The sequence below is a fragment of the Durio zibethinus genome, chromosome 18 (genome assembly GCF_047325235.1).
Source record: "Durio zibethinus cultivar Kanyao isolate XHJ-2024 chromosome 18, ASM4732523v1, whole genome shotgun sequence".
Classification (NCBI taxonomy): Eukaryota; Viridiplantae; Streptophyta; class Magnoliopsida; order Malvales; family Malvaceae; genus Durio; species Durio zibethinus.
This window is the reverse complement of record NC_143179.1, coordinates 16,063,686-16,081,785: the sequence shown is the minus strand read 5'-3', so window position 1 is coordinate 16,081,785 and position 18,100 is coordinate 16,063,686. Positions and strand designations below refer to the sequence as shown.

Sequence of the window (18,100 nt, the reverse complement as noted above, 5' to 3'; positions counted from 1 at the left end):
AATGGCTTCAAAATGTGTTACAAATTTCATTTTCTTTTGGGCTTATTTCATCCCACTAGTTATAGTATGCAAAGGGTTCGTATAGGATACAATGAAGCCTTGTATAAAATCATCTTGCAATTATGATGTCAAACCACTTGTCATAATGATTTTTTATTCGAAAAGACTTGATCACTAGATTTGAAGAAAATTTACGAAATCGTCACTAATCTTTTTTGATAAGAGTGTGATTGGCTACCCAAAAGATTATTTTTTAATAAAAATATCAAAATTAATTAAGATTTACTAAATAACATATTGGTTTGTGAAATCAAGATTTGGATTTAAGAGTACAGCTACAAGTGTGAAAGATATTAGCACCCCCACATTACTTGTTCAAAGAACAATACCACTTTAACATGTGTTATCATTTTATTTTGATAATACGCCTTTTTCAATATTTAAAATTAATTTCCTAAAATTTTATTTATCAAAAAATATTTTTTATTTTGTAAAAATTTGTTATTTACACTTTCTATAAATTCTCTAATGCATTGGCATGATTTATAGAAAATATCTTCTTTTAAGAAATTTTTAGAAAATTGACCATTTTTAAAATTTCTAAAATTTCATCATAAGATTTTTTTTATTCACCAATGACATGTATGATTTACATAATTATAAACTAATTATAAATATATTTTTTTTACAAATTATTATAATTATTTATTATTTTATGATTATCCAAACAAAATTTTATTCGTAAAGTTGATTTTATGATTATCTTAACTCTTTGGTGAAGTCCAAAAAATCATTTTTTTACTTGATAGTAATTAAAGAAAACGAGATTTTTCCAATTTTCCTAAATATTAAAAAATTTAAAAAATTTTGGCACAAATTTTGTCTACCCCCAATTTGAAAATCACATTATCCTTAATGTGCAGGTAAGGAAAAAAATTAAACATAGAAGGTTGTAGAATACTTCCATGTGGTTAAAGATTTCCTTAAAGCTTCCATGATTGGCTTTATTATTTCTTATATTCAAAATATAAGCAAACTGTACATTAGAGAAAATAAAGATGCAAGCATAAATAAAAGTAGTAAATGTAAAACTTTTTTATTGTTTTTGATCTCATCGTGTGAGCCATCAAAATGCCTTTTATTCATATCTGCATGGCATAGAAAAGTAGAGATTAACAAAATCAAAGTGACATAAATAGAAAGTAACAAGCAATGAAAGATTAAAAACTTGGGTTACCTCTTAAGACATGTTGAATTTACAGTCACTTAGCTTGAGTTTCCTTTTCATTCTCAATCTAAATTGGCCCTAGTGATGGCACCAAATTGATTCTCACATCCAGCCACTTAATCATTTCATTTTTTATTATATCATCCACTATCAAATCCAAGCGTGGCTGGTGCTTAATGATGGGTGGTGTGTTAACAGGTAGCAAGCCTTCCTTTGACAAAATCTCATGTCTTTTTTCTAAGAGGTAGAGATATATGAGTTTCAGTTTAAGTCCAAGAGTCAATGATGTCTCCATGACCCTATCGACATTGGAAAATGTAGAAGATGGAGTGTCAAGCATCTCATGGTGGAGCTCGAGTAAATAAAGACATCTAAAAGAAGCTATGTAACCTCTAATTTTTCCTTATCACCATTCTTCTCATCAAGCACCTTTTTCACTCTTTCATCCTTTAAAAACTCATCAATTTCATCATTATTCAAATGTTTCACTATTGGCATCCCTTTTAACAGACTTTTAATCTCTGCATCATCTGACATTGCAGAAACTCTATAATCTCTTCATCATCCAAAATATTACATGTTGTCATTCTTTTTAAAAATTCATCCACTTTTTCATCATCAAAATTTTCATCTCTCACCTCATTAATGGGCATGCAACCATCAATGTCCTCTAGGATTTACTAAACATATAAACACCAAATTTTGCTTCTTGATCTTGCACTTTCATAGTAAGTTCCCATTTCATAACATCAATTATCACCCCTTAGTGTTTAAAAAAGATCTCTTAAAAATAATAGGATTATCAGTATTTTTTTCCATTTTTAAGATCATAAAATTAGCTAAGGGGTAAAACTTATCAATTTTTACCAAAACATCCTCTACAACTCCATTTGGATACTTAAGTGACTTATCAGTAAGCTGAAGACTGACAACAGTGGATTTAATCTCACATAAATCAAGCTGCTTAAATATTGATAAGGGCAATAGATTAATGCTAGCTCTTAGATCACAAAGTTTTCTTTCAAAAAACAATTTCCCAATGATACAAAAAATAGTGAAGCACCCTGAGTCCTTAAGCTTAGGTGAAATTTTGCTTTGAATAATAGCACTACACTCCTCAATAAAAGCCATAGTTTCATGGTCTTTCAGGTTATGTTTCTTAAAGATGATCTCCTTCATGAATTTAGCATAGCTGGGTAATTGTTCCAAGACATCAGTAAAGGGAATATTAATGTGAAGCTTTTTTAAATGCCTCTAAGAATTTAGAAAATTATTGATCATATTTCTGTAGCTAAAAACATTAAAGGAATGGGATGGGTGGCCTATAAGGTTCTAGCTTGCTAGAACTAGGCATAAATGAGCTACTCTCTTGAATATTCACTAGTTAAAGTAATACATCATCATCATTCTTTTATTCTTCCTCTTTTACTTTCTTTTTCTCCACAACAAGCTTTGTGAGTGCAACTATAGAGGTGATCCTACCAAGGTCTCTAGGCAACTTACTACCATTTTTAAGATATATTACCTTGTAATATTCTTTACCTTTCCACTTAGGATTATGTTTAGTGTTGCTGGGAAAGGTACCCTGAGGATGGCTACTGAGAAACTAGCTAATTGCCCTATCTGAACCTCTAAATTCTTAATGGTAGTTGCCTGACTTTAAAGGGTAGAAGCTTGACCTTGGATAAAGTTACCTTGATTGATCAACATGTTGTTTTCGATTTGAAGCATAAAAGAAAACGTGTTTTCAAGAGAGCTTTTATTTTCCTGAAAGGGAAGTGGTGCTAGTGGTGGCTGGTGGTTTTAAGGAATTGGGGTTGTTGAAAACCTAAAGGATGCAAAGGTTTGGAATTCAATGGTTGACCCTAATTGTTAATCCATGAAAGGTTTGGATGATTCTTCTAATTAGGGTTGTATGTTTGGGAATAAAGATTGTTTTACTATCTAACAGATTGAGCTGTGGAATAAATAAACTCTAATCTAATAGGGCATCTATTTATTGAATGACTACCACCACACATATCATAGCTAGGAAATGAATTTTAACTGAACTAATCAAGGTCGGGGGTAGGAGTGGAAATAGGAATAGGACTAGATCCTATTTTCTTAGCTAAACTAGCTATTTGAAAAGTAATGGCATTAAAGGCATCTAACTTGTAGACTCTAGCAACCTTTCTGGTGTTTTATCTTTCAGATTTCCACTAATAGTGGTTGGCTAACATATCCTTGATTGGCTTAAAAGCATTATCAACGGACTTGCTCATGAAGGTTCTAGCAACTGTAACATCTATGATTCTCTTAATGTGTCCTAAAAGTCCATTATAAAAGCTTTGAAGCTTAAGCCATTTTCGTAAGCCATGATGAGAACACCTCATAAGCAGTTTTTTATACCAATCCCAAGCTTTATAAAAGGACTTAGACTCATACTGAGTGAAAATTATGATATCATTTCTAAGCTTTGCAATTTTAACAATAGGAAAGAATTTTTGCAAGAATTTTTGGATCAAATCATCCCAAGTAGTGATCGATCCTAGTGGTAAAAATGTAAGCTAGTTAAAGGAACAACCTAAGTCTAATGACATCATAAGAGACACCATTATGTTTAAATATGTTGCATATTTCTAAGAAATTTCCTAAATATGTGTTCAGGTCTTTGCTAGTATGACCACCAAATTGTATTAAGTTTTGGATCATTTGGACTATGGTGAGCTTGATTTCAAAATTGTTTGCTCAAATTACTAGCTATCTTATACTTAGTTGAAAACCATTAATATTGGGCACAGCATAATTCTACAAACTTCTATTATCAATGGCATCGACCATAGTTTTAAGTGGAGCTAGATTCTCTCTTCTTTTCAAATCAAGGTTCTACCTTTAAGTATAGGCCAACCATAGATTTACAGATTAACAAAATCCAAAATAGATAATCAAAAAAAAAATTAAGAACTATCTACAAGAAAAAGTGAACCAAACTACAACCTAGTATGTGTGGTATCAATATGAACAATAAACTAAGTGCGCTAATCCCCGGTAACAATATCAAAAACTTAATGTTGGCTATGCAAGAGTATCGTATGTGTATTGACCACACAAGTAATATAGAATGGAAGCATTTTGAGTTATCGTCTCTTCATGGATTAGGTTTCTAGCTTATTGTGAATTGTTGAAATTAGATATTTAGGATATATTTTGTTTAAAGGGGAAGTTTTGTTTCATTAAGCTAAATTAACTAAATGAAACCTATATTACCTATTAATTAAACCTAAAAATTGTACCAAGTGAAATTTAACCCTAATTAAAAAATTATGAAAATTCATAAATTAATCCTAAAACTGACTAAAAATAGAAAATTACCTAAAATAAAAAGTTACTAAAAATGAAAAGCTTTTAAACTTCAAATAAAAAGGCCCTAACTGAACAATTGTCTACTAACACAAAATTAAAATTTTAAAATTAAATTTGCATGAAGTAAACTAATTAAGCAATAGATAAAAATGCAAGTTTACCCTAAACATGATGAAACCCTAAATGGCATGTAAAATGTATGAACATAGAGTAATATGCACGATGAATAAAGGCATGAAATATATACTAACATGAACCTAATTTAACATATAAATTGAATATGAAAGATACATGGTACAACTTGAACCAAAACTACATGTAAACTACTTATAAATATGAAATTTAAGGTAATTAAACACTAAGTCATTACAAAAGCTAAATAACATAACTAAATAACATGCAAAAAGGCTTGAAAATAACAACAATTTAAACAAGCTGAGAGTTGAAAGGAAAACCTTACAACAACAAAAATTAATCCCTAAAACCTAGCAAAAAGACAAAAATGCAAAGTCAAACACTTTAAAAATAAACCCTTAAATGAACATAGATATTACTCTACCATGTAAGACCCTAAATGCACATGATTTAACATGAAAATGACCTAAAATGTATCATTTAACTGCGGCAACCAAATTTGAAAACTTATCCAAACTAAAATTTAAAATAGAAAAAGAAAAGAGTAAATTTCAAGTAAGCATTTCATCAAACACCTAAAATACTAACATGTAAACAAAAAAAAAATACAACCTAACCTATATGGTAGTAAATGACATAAACAAGGCTTAAATAATAACCTAAAAATGAAATTTTATAGGTTTGAAAATAGCTAAACTGAACTAACACAATATCTAAAAAAATAAAAAAAAATGGACTACCACATGAACCTATGAGCCATGATGCAAGAAAAAATAACATGAGATGCAAGTAAACATTAAAACAAACATCATAAACTTAAAATAAACTCAAAATGCAACAAAAAACCTATAGGAACCAATTGTTAAAAACCAAATGAAACAAGGACAAATTAAAATAGAGTTGAACATACACCAAGAAAATGAGAACAACATGGACCTTTCAGTCTAAATGCTAACATAACCTAAGGTATATGCAGGATACACTAAATCTAAAGACATATATTGAAAATAGACCTAAAAACAAACAAAAAATGCATAGGTAAGCATCTCTTAAAACCAAACATAAATGGATGAAAATCTAGGTTAAAAATAGTACATAAAAGCTAAAAATAAAAATAACTAAATTAGAGTCAAGCCATTTAGGACCCCTTAGATGATATCTCAAACTAAAGTTTTAAGCCTAAAATTTGTTTGAGCTTTAAAGGAAACTAAAGTTTAAAGCTTAAAATTTAAAAGAGTGAAAGTTTAATATAATAAAAGTAAATTAAAAACACAAATAAGGTTGTTTAAAAACAAGAACACAAAGCTAAAATGGAGTCTATAGAAGTTCAAAAAGACCAGCAATGGTTACAGCTTACTAAGCTGACCCTAAGGCAAGGAAGAAGAATAAAGAAAAATTCAAAAGGTCCTATATCTTCTTAGCCCTATAATATTATATTTAAAGGTAAAAGCTAGGTCAATTTTTAAGCAATCAATGGCCTTTAATACTACAACTTAGCCCTCAAAATCTTAACTTAAACATGGATAGTTCTAGAGTTGGAAAAAATTAAAAATGCTAATGCTTTCTTGTCCATGTCATTTCTCCTTCATGTGAGCTGGTTTAATGAAAAAGGTGCAAAATGACCATGTATGAGGTGTGTTGGTTGCCAATAAAGCTGAGCAAAGATTAATTTTTGAAGTTCTCTGAGCTCTCAACTGGTGACTTTCTCCATTCAAACAACATTGGGATTGATCATGCACCATAGTTCCAATTCATGCATGTTACTTTTTGTTTTTGTACCAATTCTATTCAAATTCATTCCTCATTTGTGTGCTAATGTCTTCTATGACTTTTGAAGCAAAACTTCTTTCTAAAAGCCAAAAAAGTTAAAAGCTACAACAATAAATGGAATCTGGCAATATTGGCTATTAACTGGCAATCCAAGGTTGGCTCCTCTTTTACATGAAGTCAATGGTTCTTATGTGGTGATCCTTGTACACGTTTGTCATCCAATGGGAGAGGAGGAAAATTTCAAGCTAGCTTTGAAAATTTCTCACCCAAAAATCCTTCCAAAATCATGACCTTTTTAAACCATGAAAGACTTTGCAATTTTATGCAACTCATTCATGCATCAAAAAAAGATTCTTAGCTTGGACATTCAAAGAATGTGGCTTGCTTTGTTTTATGGTCTTGAAAGCTTTTTAACTCTTTAAAGGCTTTTTCAAATCAACATGGATTTTATCGAACTTGGCTTGGCTAATGCAAAATTGAAATTGGTAGCTTTTTAACCATAAAAATCAAAAACTATGTGTGCCAGAAAACATCCATTGTTTTTCTCTCTTAACCATTATTTTTGCTTCCAAATTTTGCTAATAAAATTTGCATTTTGAGCTTTAATAAATGTCTTTAATTGTAGCTTAGAACCAGCTCAAATTCAGCTCTTATTAGCTTGCAAAACAACCTTCAAATAGCTTACAAAAATGATGCCATTGTTACCTTATTTTCTTTAAGTCTTTGGCTAGCTTCTTGGATTCAATTTGGCATCCATAATTAGCTCTTTAATTCAACCACTTGACCTTGAATTTACCCCTTCAAATGTATTTATAATTTAATATGTCTAAATCTTTCATTTTCCTATAATTAGGACAATTAGCTCATTTTGTTAGAAAATGGATTTAATCAAGCAAAAATCAAGTATAGAAGTATTATAATTTAGCATAAAAACCTAAGATAATTCTATAAAAAATAGAATTATTATATCCTAAAACTTGAACTTTAACTTGTCTTCAAGCAAAATCAAATTATGCTAAGAGTCAAATTTAACTTCCTATGATCAATCAATAATAATTTTCTCAATGATTACATGATGACTATAACTTAAGGTAAATCATAAAACATTGTTTAATCATAAGCTTCATCTTGGAATATGTTTCCAGCTAATTGAAGTCTCATTGTGTGTACAGTGTCCTTCAAATGACTTCACATGCCATTAAGTTCTGAACATGCAATTAAGCAATTAATATAACATAATTAACTAGTATATATATTTCATATGTTTATCTTTCACATTTCTCTCTACTAATGTAGACTCTTACTATATCCAATATCCTTAGGCATAAACATAGCTTAATCATAAGCATCATCTTAGAATATCATTTTATCTAATTGAAGTTCCATTATGTATGCAATGTCCATCACATGTCCTCACATGCCTTCACATGCCTTTTAGTTCTGAACATGCAATCACGTAATTAACATAACATAATCAAATAGTACATATATTTTATATGTTTGTCTTTCACATCTCTTTCTAATTGCTTACCCTTGAGGGGTACTATAATTGTATGGGTTATAAAAATAATAAAGATTAGAAGTATTCTAGATATTATCTTTTCAAGGATTGGGAGTTCTAAACTTAAGGGTAAATATCAATTTTGATACTTTGAATATATTTGTTGTAACAAAAATTTTCAAGTGAACTAATTAACCTAATTGAATCTAACAAAAATTAACAAATAATTAAACCTAAATTAACTACAAATTATTAAAATTAAAGTCCTAAATGGAAAATTACTAAAATTAATAGCTCCTAAAAATAGAAAGCTTACTAAAAATAAAAAATTACAAAACTGAAAAGGAAACTAAACAAAATTAAAGGCACAAAATAAAATTGCAATTAAAAAGAAAAAAGTAAGAGAAATTGAACTTGAGAACAACAAATTAAACCAAAAATAAGCCTAACAAAATAAAAAATAATATTTTAAATCTTGTTATAATTATTTTTAACAAAATATTCAAGAAATATTTTTACCTAAAGTTGTTAAGGAAAAAAAGAACTTTTTTAATTTTTCTTAATAACTATTTTAAAAAATATATATTTAATCTTGTTTTTTATTTTTATTAATTTTAATAATAGTCACTATTATTTTAATTTTAAAATTTTAAAATTATTACTTATTTCTTTAAAAAATAATCATTTTATTTTTTATTTATTCTAAAATAATTATATAAAATAAAAACAAATAATAATAAAAAAAGCAAAAAAATAATATATTAGAATAGAAAAAGAAAAAGAAAAAGAAAAACTTACCAAATAGGTTGGATCGGTGAGCAATTCAACACATAGATCAATTGTTCGATGTGCGAATCTAGACCTCTAAAACAATGTCGTTTTGACTTGTTTATAAAAGGCCAAATTTTGATTTTTTTTAAAAAAATTTTCCTTCTTCTTTCTCTCTCTTTTTCGAGCTTTTCTCTCTAAAATACCCTTTTCCTTCATTGGCCATTGTAAAAGCCTAGTTTTCGGCTAATTACCATCATGTTGTCATTGAAAACTTTAATCGAAGTTGAAAAATTTAAACATTTTATTGATGCTGACCTATTTTCCCGATTCTAATGACTGAAAAATTTAGTCAAAAAATTCAATTAATCGTAGACAAATTTAAAATTTTTTAAATTCATGACCCTAAAAATTTTTTTAAAAATCCCAAAACACTCTTCTCAATCTCCTAAACACATTTTTTAAACTAGTTTTGTCAAAAAAAGAAAATCCCAAACCACCTAGATATAACTTTTTATTTTTAGTTTGTTTAAAAATTTTTTTTTTTATTTTTGTTGGTTCCCCTCAATGATGTGGTAGACTATTTTGTTAGGCTTTTTATATGTGTTGGGAGTCTCAAGTTTGGTGTTTAGGTAGTGAAGATAAGTAGTCGTGATGGTTGTGGAGAAGGGCTTTCTGGTATTGATTATTTTAGGGTGCTTGGGTAAATGGAGACTGGCACCAAAGATTTTTGGAAAAAAAAAGGGAAAATAAGAAAAAAGGAAAAAAGAAATAATAATAATAATAATAATAAAAATAAATAAATAAAGATTTAAAAGTTTAATAAAATTTAAATGACTCAATGCAAAAATAATTTGATAAACCCAATTAAGATATTTGAACAAACTTGAATGAAATTGAAAATTGATTAAAACTTTTTTGACACAACATTCACTTTTTGAAACAAAATTGGTGTTTACACTACTTAACACCTTTGATAAAGAGTAGGAAAAAAGAAAAAAAGAAAACATAATAATAATAATAAAATGAAAATGAAAATAAATAAAAATTTAAAAGTTCAATAAAATTTAAATGACCCAATACAAAAATAATTCATTAAACCTAATTTAGGTATTTGAACAGACTTAATGAAATTGAAAATTGATTCAAATTTATTTTGACACAACATTCATTTTTTCAATCAAAATTGGTGTTTACGCTACTAAACACCTTTGATAAAGAGTAGAAATATTTTGTCTCCGGCATAGTTTTTCTATAGCAAACAAACAATATCTAAGAGGCTTGACTCTATTTTAAATGCGAGAAGGAGAATACAATAAACTATTTTTAATAGTTGTAAAAATGTGTTCTTCCATATTTATTTAAAGAGATTTGATCCAAATATTGTGACTTTTTAATTTTGTTTATTCAATCAACAAACTTATCTTTTAATTAAGATCGCATATATTGGAACTTAAAAAGTTGAAATTGATCATCTATTATAAGTAAAAGATTATTTTTTAATTTATTATATCTCATTTCTAGGAAAACCACTAATCAAAATTATAAAACATGATTTTTTGATTTAGAGCAGGTGACTGCCTTGCTTGAGCATCCTAACTGTCTTAGTGTTAATTAAAAACAAAAGACTTTGTCCTAGACAAGGTAATCGGCTTCTTTAGCGGGGCATTCGACTGCTCTAATATTATTTCTTAACAGAACCACTTTCTATTACTGGAAACCATTGGCAATCGACTACTTCTACAGTTAGTCTTCTCCTATCGATTCTGTTATTTCTTTAATCCTAGCTCTATTTTACTTCGTTTCTCAAGCCATTGATTAAGTATAATATTTAACCAAAATCTTTCGCTATTTTGAAAATATTTCCAACAACTTCTTGATAATTTGGGTAAGCCAAAAATTTTGTTCTTTGAGTACTTCAAATTTTTTTTAATTTTTCAGAACTTCATTGTTGAGACTTTTGGAAAGGTTTTGAGTTTCAAAACCTTCTTCTCTTAAAAATTATGAATCACTGAATTGAATAAATTTAAATCTAAAATTTGGGATTTCCTTGAAATCTTGAAATTTGAATCCAAAATTCAGAGTCTTGGAAATCTTGGAATTTGTTTCCAATTTAAAGATTCTTGGAATTAGGTTACAATTTAGGAATTTTTTAAATTTAGTCACAATTTAATTATTTTTGGAATTTGTTCTCAATTTAGGGATTCTTGGAATTTGGTTTCAATTTAAGATTGAAATTTGGTCCCAATTTAAGGATTTTTTAAATTTGGTCTCTTTTTACGAATATTTGGAATTTGGTTTACAGATTCTCCTTTTGAATTTGTGAGAGCTCTAAGAAACAAAATAATATAGTTTTTTCCAGAAAGCAGACGAACAGAGAGAAAAGAGACATGGGAGAGAGAGAGAGAGAGAGAAGAGAAAGGGTATGTGAACCAAGAATTTCGCGTATGTTCATTCATGAATGTGAAAACAACCTGTTGCAATCATTTCTAACCTTCGTTATCTGCGGTTTCGCAATTCAAAATAACAAACTTTGTTTTATTCAACAAATGGGCTTATGCTCCTATTACCACTAACTCCCTGGCCCAAGTTCTTCATTCCTCTCACTTGTAACACTACCTTCTCTTGGAAACAATCATTGGCCTCAAGGATTAAAAGAAGGAAACTTGTGTTACGACTCATGTAAGAATTTCAACGTTGCATCCTCTGGAAAACTGTTAGACCAATGCACTAATACTGCAGTGATTGCCTTCCCTTTCTTCTTGCTTAACCTCCTGTCTAGAATAGCCATTGGTTCCTTAGCCGATACTCCCTTTGTGTCCATCCAGGGAAGATAGGATTGTGTAGGTGTCACGGATCTAAAAAAGAGTCATGAATCTCACATCGAACATAATAGAAAGGTCCCTGGGGTATAAAAGGGTTCACACCATTTTCATCTTGTGAGGCGCCTTTTGCAGAGCAAAATCGTGAGATCAGGAAGCCAAAGCGGACAATACCTCACAAGGGTGTGAACCGTAATAGGAAGGCTGATCCGAGACGTCGAAAGGGTGAATGCCCAGGTCCCGGAGCCGTACGGGTTCGGAGCTTGAGTCTCGACCCGTGACAAGTGGTATCAAAGTCAGCCCGAGAGAATGTCACGGACCTAAGAAAGAGTCCTGAATCCTACATCGAACATAATAGGAAGGTCCCTGGGGTATAAAAAGGTTCACACCACCTCCGCCTTATGAGGGTCTTTTTGTAGGACAAAACCGTGAGGCTAAAGCGGATAATACCTCACAAGGGTGTGAACCGTGGTAAGAAGACTGATCCGAGACGTCGGAAGGGTGAATGCCTGAATCCCGGAGTCGCGCGGGTTCGGAACTTAAGTATCGACCGTGACATAGTCACCTTTCTAATGTGTTTCTTTAGCTGTGAGCATGGCATCTGTAGGAAGCTCCAATCTGTATGCCACTGGTCTAAGTTTTTCCAAAACCTTGTAAGGTCTAAAATATCTAGCATATATTTCAAGCATGAACTGTTAACAACTGATTTTTGTCTGTATGGTTGAAGCTTAACATAAACCATATCACCAATCTCCAATTGCCTGTTAACTCTCTGTCTATCAGGTTGTTGCTTCATCCGGTTCTTAACTCTATCTAAATGAAACTTCAACAACTTAATTGTAGCCTCCCTTGCTTGAAAACTTCTATCAACAGCTTCTACTCTAGAATCTCCAAGCAAAGTATGGTCTATGGACTGAGGCAGGTTGTCCATAAACTACCTCATATAGATTTGTCTGAATAGAAGTATGATAATTGGTGTTATAGCACCATTCCGCCAGTGAAATCCATTTGGACCAGTGTTTTGGTCTTTCTCTTGTCATACAATGTAAATATATTTCCAAACACCTATTCACCACTTCAGTTTGCCCATCAGTTTGAGGGTGATATGTAGTGGACATCTTCAATGTAGCCTCCAAAAAACTTGAACAGTTCCTTCCAAAAAAGAACTTGTGAAAATCATGTCTCTGTCAATGGCAATAGTGTTAGGTACTCCATGCAACTTGTACACATTGTTCAGATAAGCTTAGGCTACTACAGCAGCATTATAAAGATGAGAAAAACAGATAAGATGGGAGTATTGATAGAGCCTGTCTACGACCACCATAATTACATCATTCCCAAATGATTTTGGAAGTCGTTCTATGAAATCCATTGAAATATCAGACCAGATTTTGTCAGGAATTGGGAGAGGTTGTAGTAAACCAGGGTAGGCAGTAGTTTCATACTTGTATTGCTGACAAATGGTGCACTTTCGAATAAACTATCTGACTGCTTTTTAAACCCCTTCTAATAAACAATGCTGGCTAGTCTCCTCATAATTGCCTTTACTCCAAAATGCTCAACCATCCACAGAGTTGTGGAAACGTTTCAATAAATCCTACCTGAGTACCATGTCAGCCCCCACCTTTAGCTTTCCTTTCCTCTTTAGCTAATCGACATTCCAACTGCGCTTAGGAAAATTTTCTGGCTTACTTTTAATCTTATGCAGCGAATGTATTAGAGTAAGGTCTTTTAACCAAGATTGTTTGATTCTAGTCATTAGTTTAATACCCACAAAAGAAATAGCATACAACATGGCTGAGGGTTTCCTTGAAAGAGCATCAGCTGCCATATTTGCAGACCTTTTTTTGTAAACCATGTTCATAATCAAATCCCATCATTTTTACCCCCCAAAGTTTCTGTGCAAGTGTGTTAGTTTTTTTTTCAAGAAAAAATTTGAGATTTTGATGATATGTTTTAATATGGAAATGTCTTCCAATGAGATAAGGACTCCATTTTTTAACAACAGTTAAAGTAGCCAGCATCTCTTTTTCATATACTGACAATGCTTGATGTCTAGGAGTTAAAGCCTTACTAAAATAAGCAATAGGCCTCCTCTTCTGGTTGAAAACAGCACATATCCCACAACTTGAAGCATCAGACTCAATAATAAAAGTAGCATTAAAGTCTGGTAATGCTAAAACAGAAGCTGTCATTACAGCTTGCTTAAGTTGTTCAGAAGCTACAGTAGCTGACTCATTCCAACTGAAAGAATGTTTCTTTAATAGATCAGTAAATGGCTTGGCAATAGCCCCATATCCTTGTATGAACCTGCGGTAGTAACCTGTTAGCCCTAAAAACCTTCTTAACTCCTTGACATTATTAGGTATAGGCCAATCCTTAACACATTCCACCTTTTTGTTGTCCATGGCAACTCCATCACTGCTGATAATATGTTCCAGATACTCAATTTGTGTAGCACCAAAATCATACTTGGAAAGCTTAACAAAAACTTGATTTTTGACCAGCACTTCAAATACTTGTTGCAAATGAGCCAGGTGATCATTCCAGCTAGATGAATATACCATGATATCCTCAAAAATTACTAACACAAATTTCCTAAAGAAGGCTAGAATATGCTGTTCATCAAACTTTGAAAAGTAGATGGGACATTTGTCAACCCTAAAGGCATTACCAAAAATTCATAATACCCTTGTGAGTCCTAAAAGCAGTCTTGTGAATGTCTGTAGGATCCATCCTGATCTGATGATAGCGCGATCCAAGATCCAATTTAGAAAACTAGTAAACATTGACTAATTCGTCTAACAGCTCTTCTATTAAAGGAACAGCGAATTTGTCCTTAAATGTGAGTTTGTTTAACTGTCTGTAATCCACTCATAAGTGTGAGTTTGTTTAACTGTCTATAATCCACACATAATTGCCAAGACCCATCCTTCTTCTTCACAAGCATAATAGGAGATGCAAAAAAGCTGTTGCTATCCCGCATAATGCCTGCCTCCTTTATTTCTGACACTATTCTCTTAATTTCATTCTTTTGAACTATGGGATAGCTATAAGGTCTGATTTTAAAAGATTGGGACTCATCCAATAAAGGTATCCGGGTCTTGATTGTGGTAAGTCAGTCGAAGTTTAAAAAAAAAAAGAATATTTGTTTAACAAAGCTCTTAACTCCTAAGACAGCTCAGGTTCGTTCTTGGGTTAGTGCAACTCATTTTGAGTTTGTGAAGAACCAATCCCAGTGATCATCATCAATCCGACATTCCCGCTCATCAAGTTCAGTTTAGCAGACTGTCTCTTGGTAGCCAACTGTACGTGGTTAGCTTCTATTCCTTGGAGAGTGTACCGTGTATTTGCCAATACCAACTGCATGGTCAGTGAAGAAAAATCCCATAAGATAGGACTAAGAGATTCTATAGCCATTGAATGCCTAACATTACTTCACAAACCATCAAAGAAAGTAATAAAAAATCAGTATGCTGCACTAAACCCTGAGCTTCCCAAGTCAGTCCTCTGCATCTATTTCTGGCTACCAACTTATTACCATTAGCCACAGTAACACTAAGTCCACCTGTAGTTGATGTACTGCACCCCAATGTCTTTATCTTATATTGATCAATAAAATTATGGGTACTACCAGAACTACCAAGAATACCACCAACTGGTTCTTAATCCTACTGTGGATTCTCATAGTTTTGTGCCCCTCAACACCCACCAAGGCATGTAATGATATGACATGTTTATTCTGGACTACATTTTCCTCCCCTCTAGGTTCTTCTAAAGTTTTTTCACAATCACAAAACTCTTTTCACAATCACAACCCTCTAACTTGTTTTAGATTATATCAAACATGCTACCCATTTCTTCTGCACAATTCACGATCTTAGTCTTATGCTCCTTAGTGGAACTTTCCAACCTAATCTCCACTTTTTCTAGGTCCTTTTGTAATTGACCCATCTCTTTCTACTACCTGGTGGTCATACCATCCGCCATCGCCACAATCGGAGGCTCTGATACCAATTAATACAAACCAAAATGGGAACTGCAAAACAGCTCAAAGATGTTTAAGTAAGAAGCAGAATAATATGGTTTTTTTTTCAAAAAAAAGAAGAAGAATAGAGTGAGAGGAGAGACAAGAGAGAGAGAAAAGAGAGTGTGTGTGAACCGAAATTTTGTGAAAGTGTTCATTCATAAAAATTGGAAAAAAGCCGTTTACAATCATTTGTACCCTTCACCATTTGCGATTCACAATACAAAATAATAGACTTTGTTTTATTATCAAATGGGCTCATACTCCAGCCTACTATTCCCTGGCCCAAGTTCTTCATTCCTCTGCTCGTAACACTCTCTCCTGGTTGATTTTCACTCTTTCTCTCGAAAGTCTTCTTTTTCATTAGTCATGTTCTTGATATTCATTTTAATTAGACTTACGAAACCTCTTGAGAATTTGATTTTTCAAATTTTATTTCTTCTCCATTTGTCTTCAGTATTTTTTTTCTGAAAATTGTTTGTCAAATAGCTTAGAGAGCTCTCTATTTATAATATCACGTAATGTTAGGTGAAGGAATTCTAAATGAATTTAACCTTTTTGATTTTATCTTTAAGTTCTTTTGATTAAAGATGAAGAAGATAACTCATGAATAAAATTTGATTGATCAAAATTTAATTTTATCTTTAAATTATTTTTGTTCATCTAAGGATAAAATTGATAACTTATAGGAAAATTTTAATTGGTTGAATTAAGAGATTTTAAATTTTTATTTGTCGAACTACATGTTTCATTTTGATTTGTCAAACGGTTTTATAAATCTAATTAATTTATTTAGTAATACTTAAAAATTTTAATTCGTAACTAATTATAATTAAAAAAATTAAAAAGAAAATGCACCATCGTTTAAAAAAAATTGATAAAGAAAATGCACCTTTAAAAAAATATTTAAAGGACATGTACCATCGTTTAATTGATAAAAAATTTCTCCTTCTATAATGGTATAGTTCATGTATCTAATTATTAATTAAGCCTTATATTAGACTAATGGTGTTTTTTTTTTTTTTTTATTAAACTTAATAATAATAATTAAATTTCGCAGTTGTCAATATTGGTGTAGACACGGAATATAGGACCCGATTATGGTAAAAAATTTATTGAAATACGTACGCTGCATGTAGACAAAGTTTAATTCCTATTAACCTTAAACACCGAAATTTGCACCTTCCTGGAAAGCACAAGTGGGTCTTTATTTTTCTTCTTCTTAATTAACTTAATCACTGAGAAAAATTATCCCTCAAAATTTTACGAAATTATATTTTAATATGGTATTAATTACATTAACTTGTATGGCTTCTCACTTCCTCTTTAAATACAAATGCAAATATAACAGCAATCAATTAACCCTGTTGAATGCTTTGCTTTGTTTCCGAAAAAACACTAAAAATTTTCTTTTGACTTGTCGCTTTGTTTCTTTCTGCAATTCAATGGCTGTTGAAGACCTCAGTACTTGTAATAATAATGAAAATAATAACATTTCACTGCCAGTTCCAACCAATGAAGGGTTTTCGGGATCGGAGAGTCAGCTTTGCGTGCCACAAGACTCCTTGGAGGACATAGACTGGTTCCCTGATTTTACTGATGAAATCATCTCTCTTGATGGCTTTTCCCTAACCCCAGAACACGAATCCTTCTCTTCTGCTTCAGCAAATTCCTACGAGGTGCCAGAACTGAAGACTCCTGAAAATGAACAAACAATTGCTTTCACCAACAAGAAACAAAGGGGTAAGCGTGAGGGCAAGCGTGGCTATTGGTCTATAAAGCAGGAGATGGATTCTACTACAATACCCGACAATAAATTAGAAGCCGTTGTTGACGTCGCTGAATGGAATCCGTATGTGAGGCGAAAGTGCAGTCACTGTCTCGCCGAAAACACTCCGCAATGGAGGATGGGGCCACTGGGGCCTAAGACGCTGTGCAACGCTTGTGGGGTGCGATACAAGTCGGGGAGGTTGGTGCCTGAGTACCGGCCTGCTGCAAGCCCCACTTTTGATACAATGAAACATTCCAATTTTCACAAGAAAATATTACGGCGCAGGGCTTTGAGTGGCTAGAGGTTTTTTTTTTTTTTTTTTTTTTTTCTTGTGCCCATGCCCCGCATATAGGAAGGATAACTCTTACAATTTTTTTTAATTTTTTATTAAAATTGTAAATTAAATATATTAGTTTAATTCAAATAAATTATGAATTCAATTTTAATTAAAAATTTAAAAATGCAAAAATTATAATAATATAAATAAATACCTTCAATTTTTGTTATTTTGTCTGTGACTCACATAGAGATATAATTTAATTAAAAATTCAAAAAAAATTTAAAATTATAATAATATAAATAAATACCTCCCATTTTTTTTTGTCTGTGACCCACATAGAGATATAATTCAATGTATTTTTTGGGCTACTTTTTTAGAGGTTGATGACTATTTCATTATTTTTATTTGATATTTCATATAATTTTTTTTACTCATTTCATATACATTTTTTAA

General features: G+C 31.3%; 1 protein-coding gene and 1 non-coding gene across 2 annotated transcripts; both read left to right on the top strand.

The window, feature by feature from the left end:
- Positions 1-3,580: 3,580 nt before the first annotated feature.
- On the top strand, positions 3,581-3,687 carry LOC149513765 (small nucleolar RNA R71). The gene has a single exon (XR_016330176.1). It is a non-coding gene; the product is annotated as a small nucleolar RNA R71 (small nucleolar RNA).
- Positions 3,688-16,743: 13,056 nt separating this feature from the next.
- On the top strand, positions 16,744-17,802 carry LOC111300978 (GATA transcription factor 4-like). Its single transcript, XM_022896518.2, has one exon. It carries the CDS (start codon positions 16,880-16,882, stop codon positions 17,666-17,668), a length of 789 nt encoding a protein of 262 aa, XP_022752253.2. The 5' UTR covers positions 16,744-16,879; the 3' UTR covers positions 17,669-17,802.
- Positions 17,803-18,100: the final 298 nt, after the last annotated feature.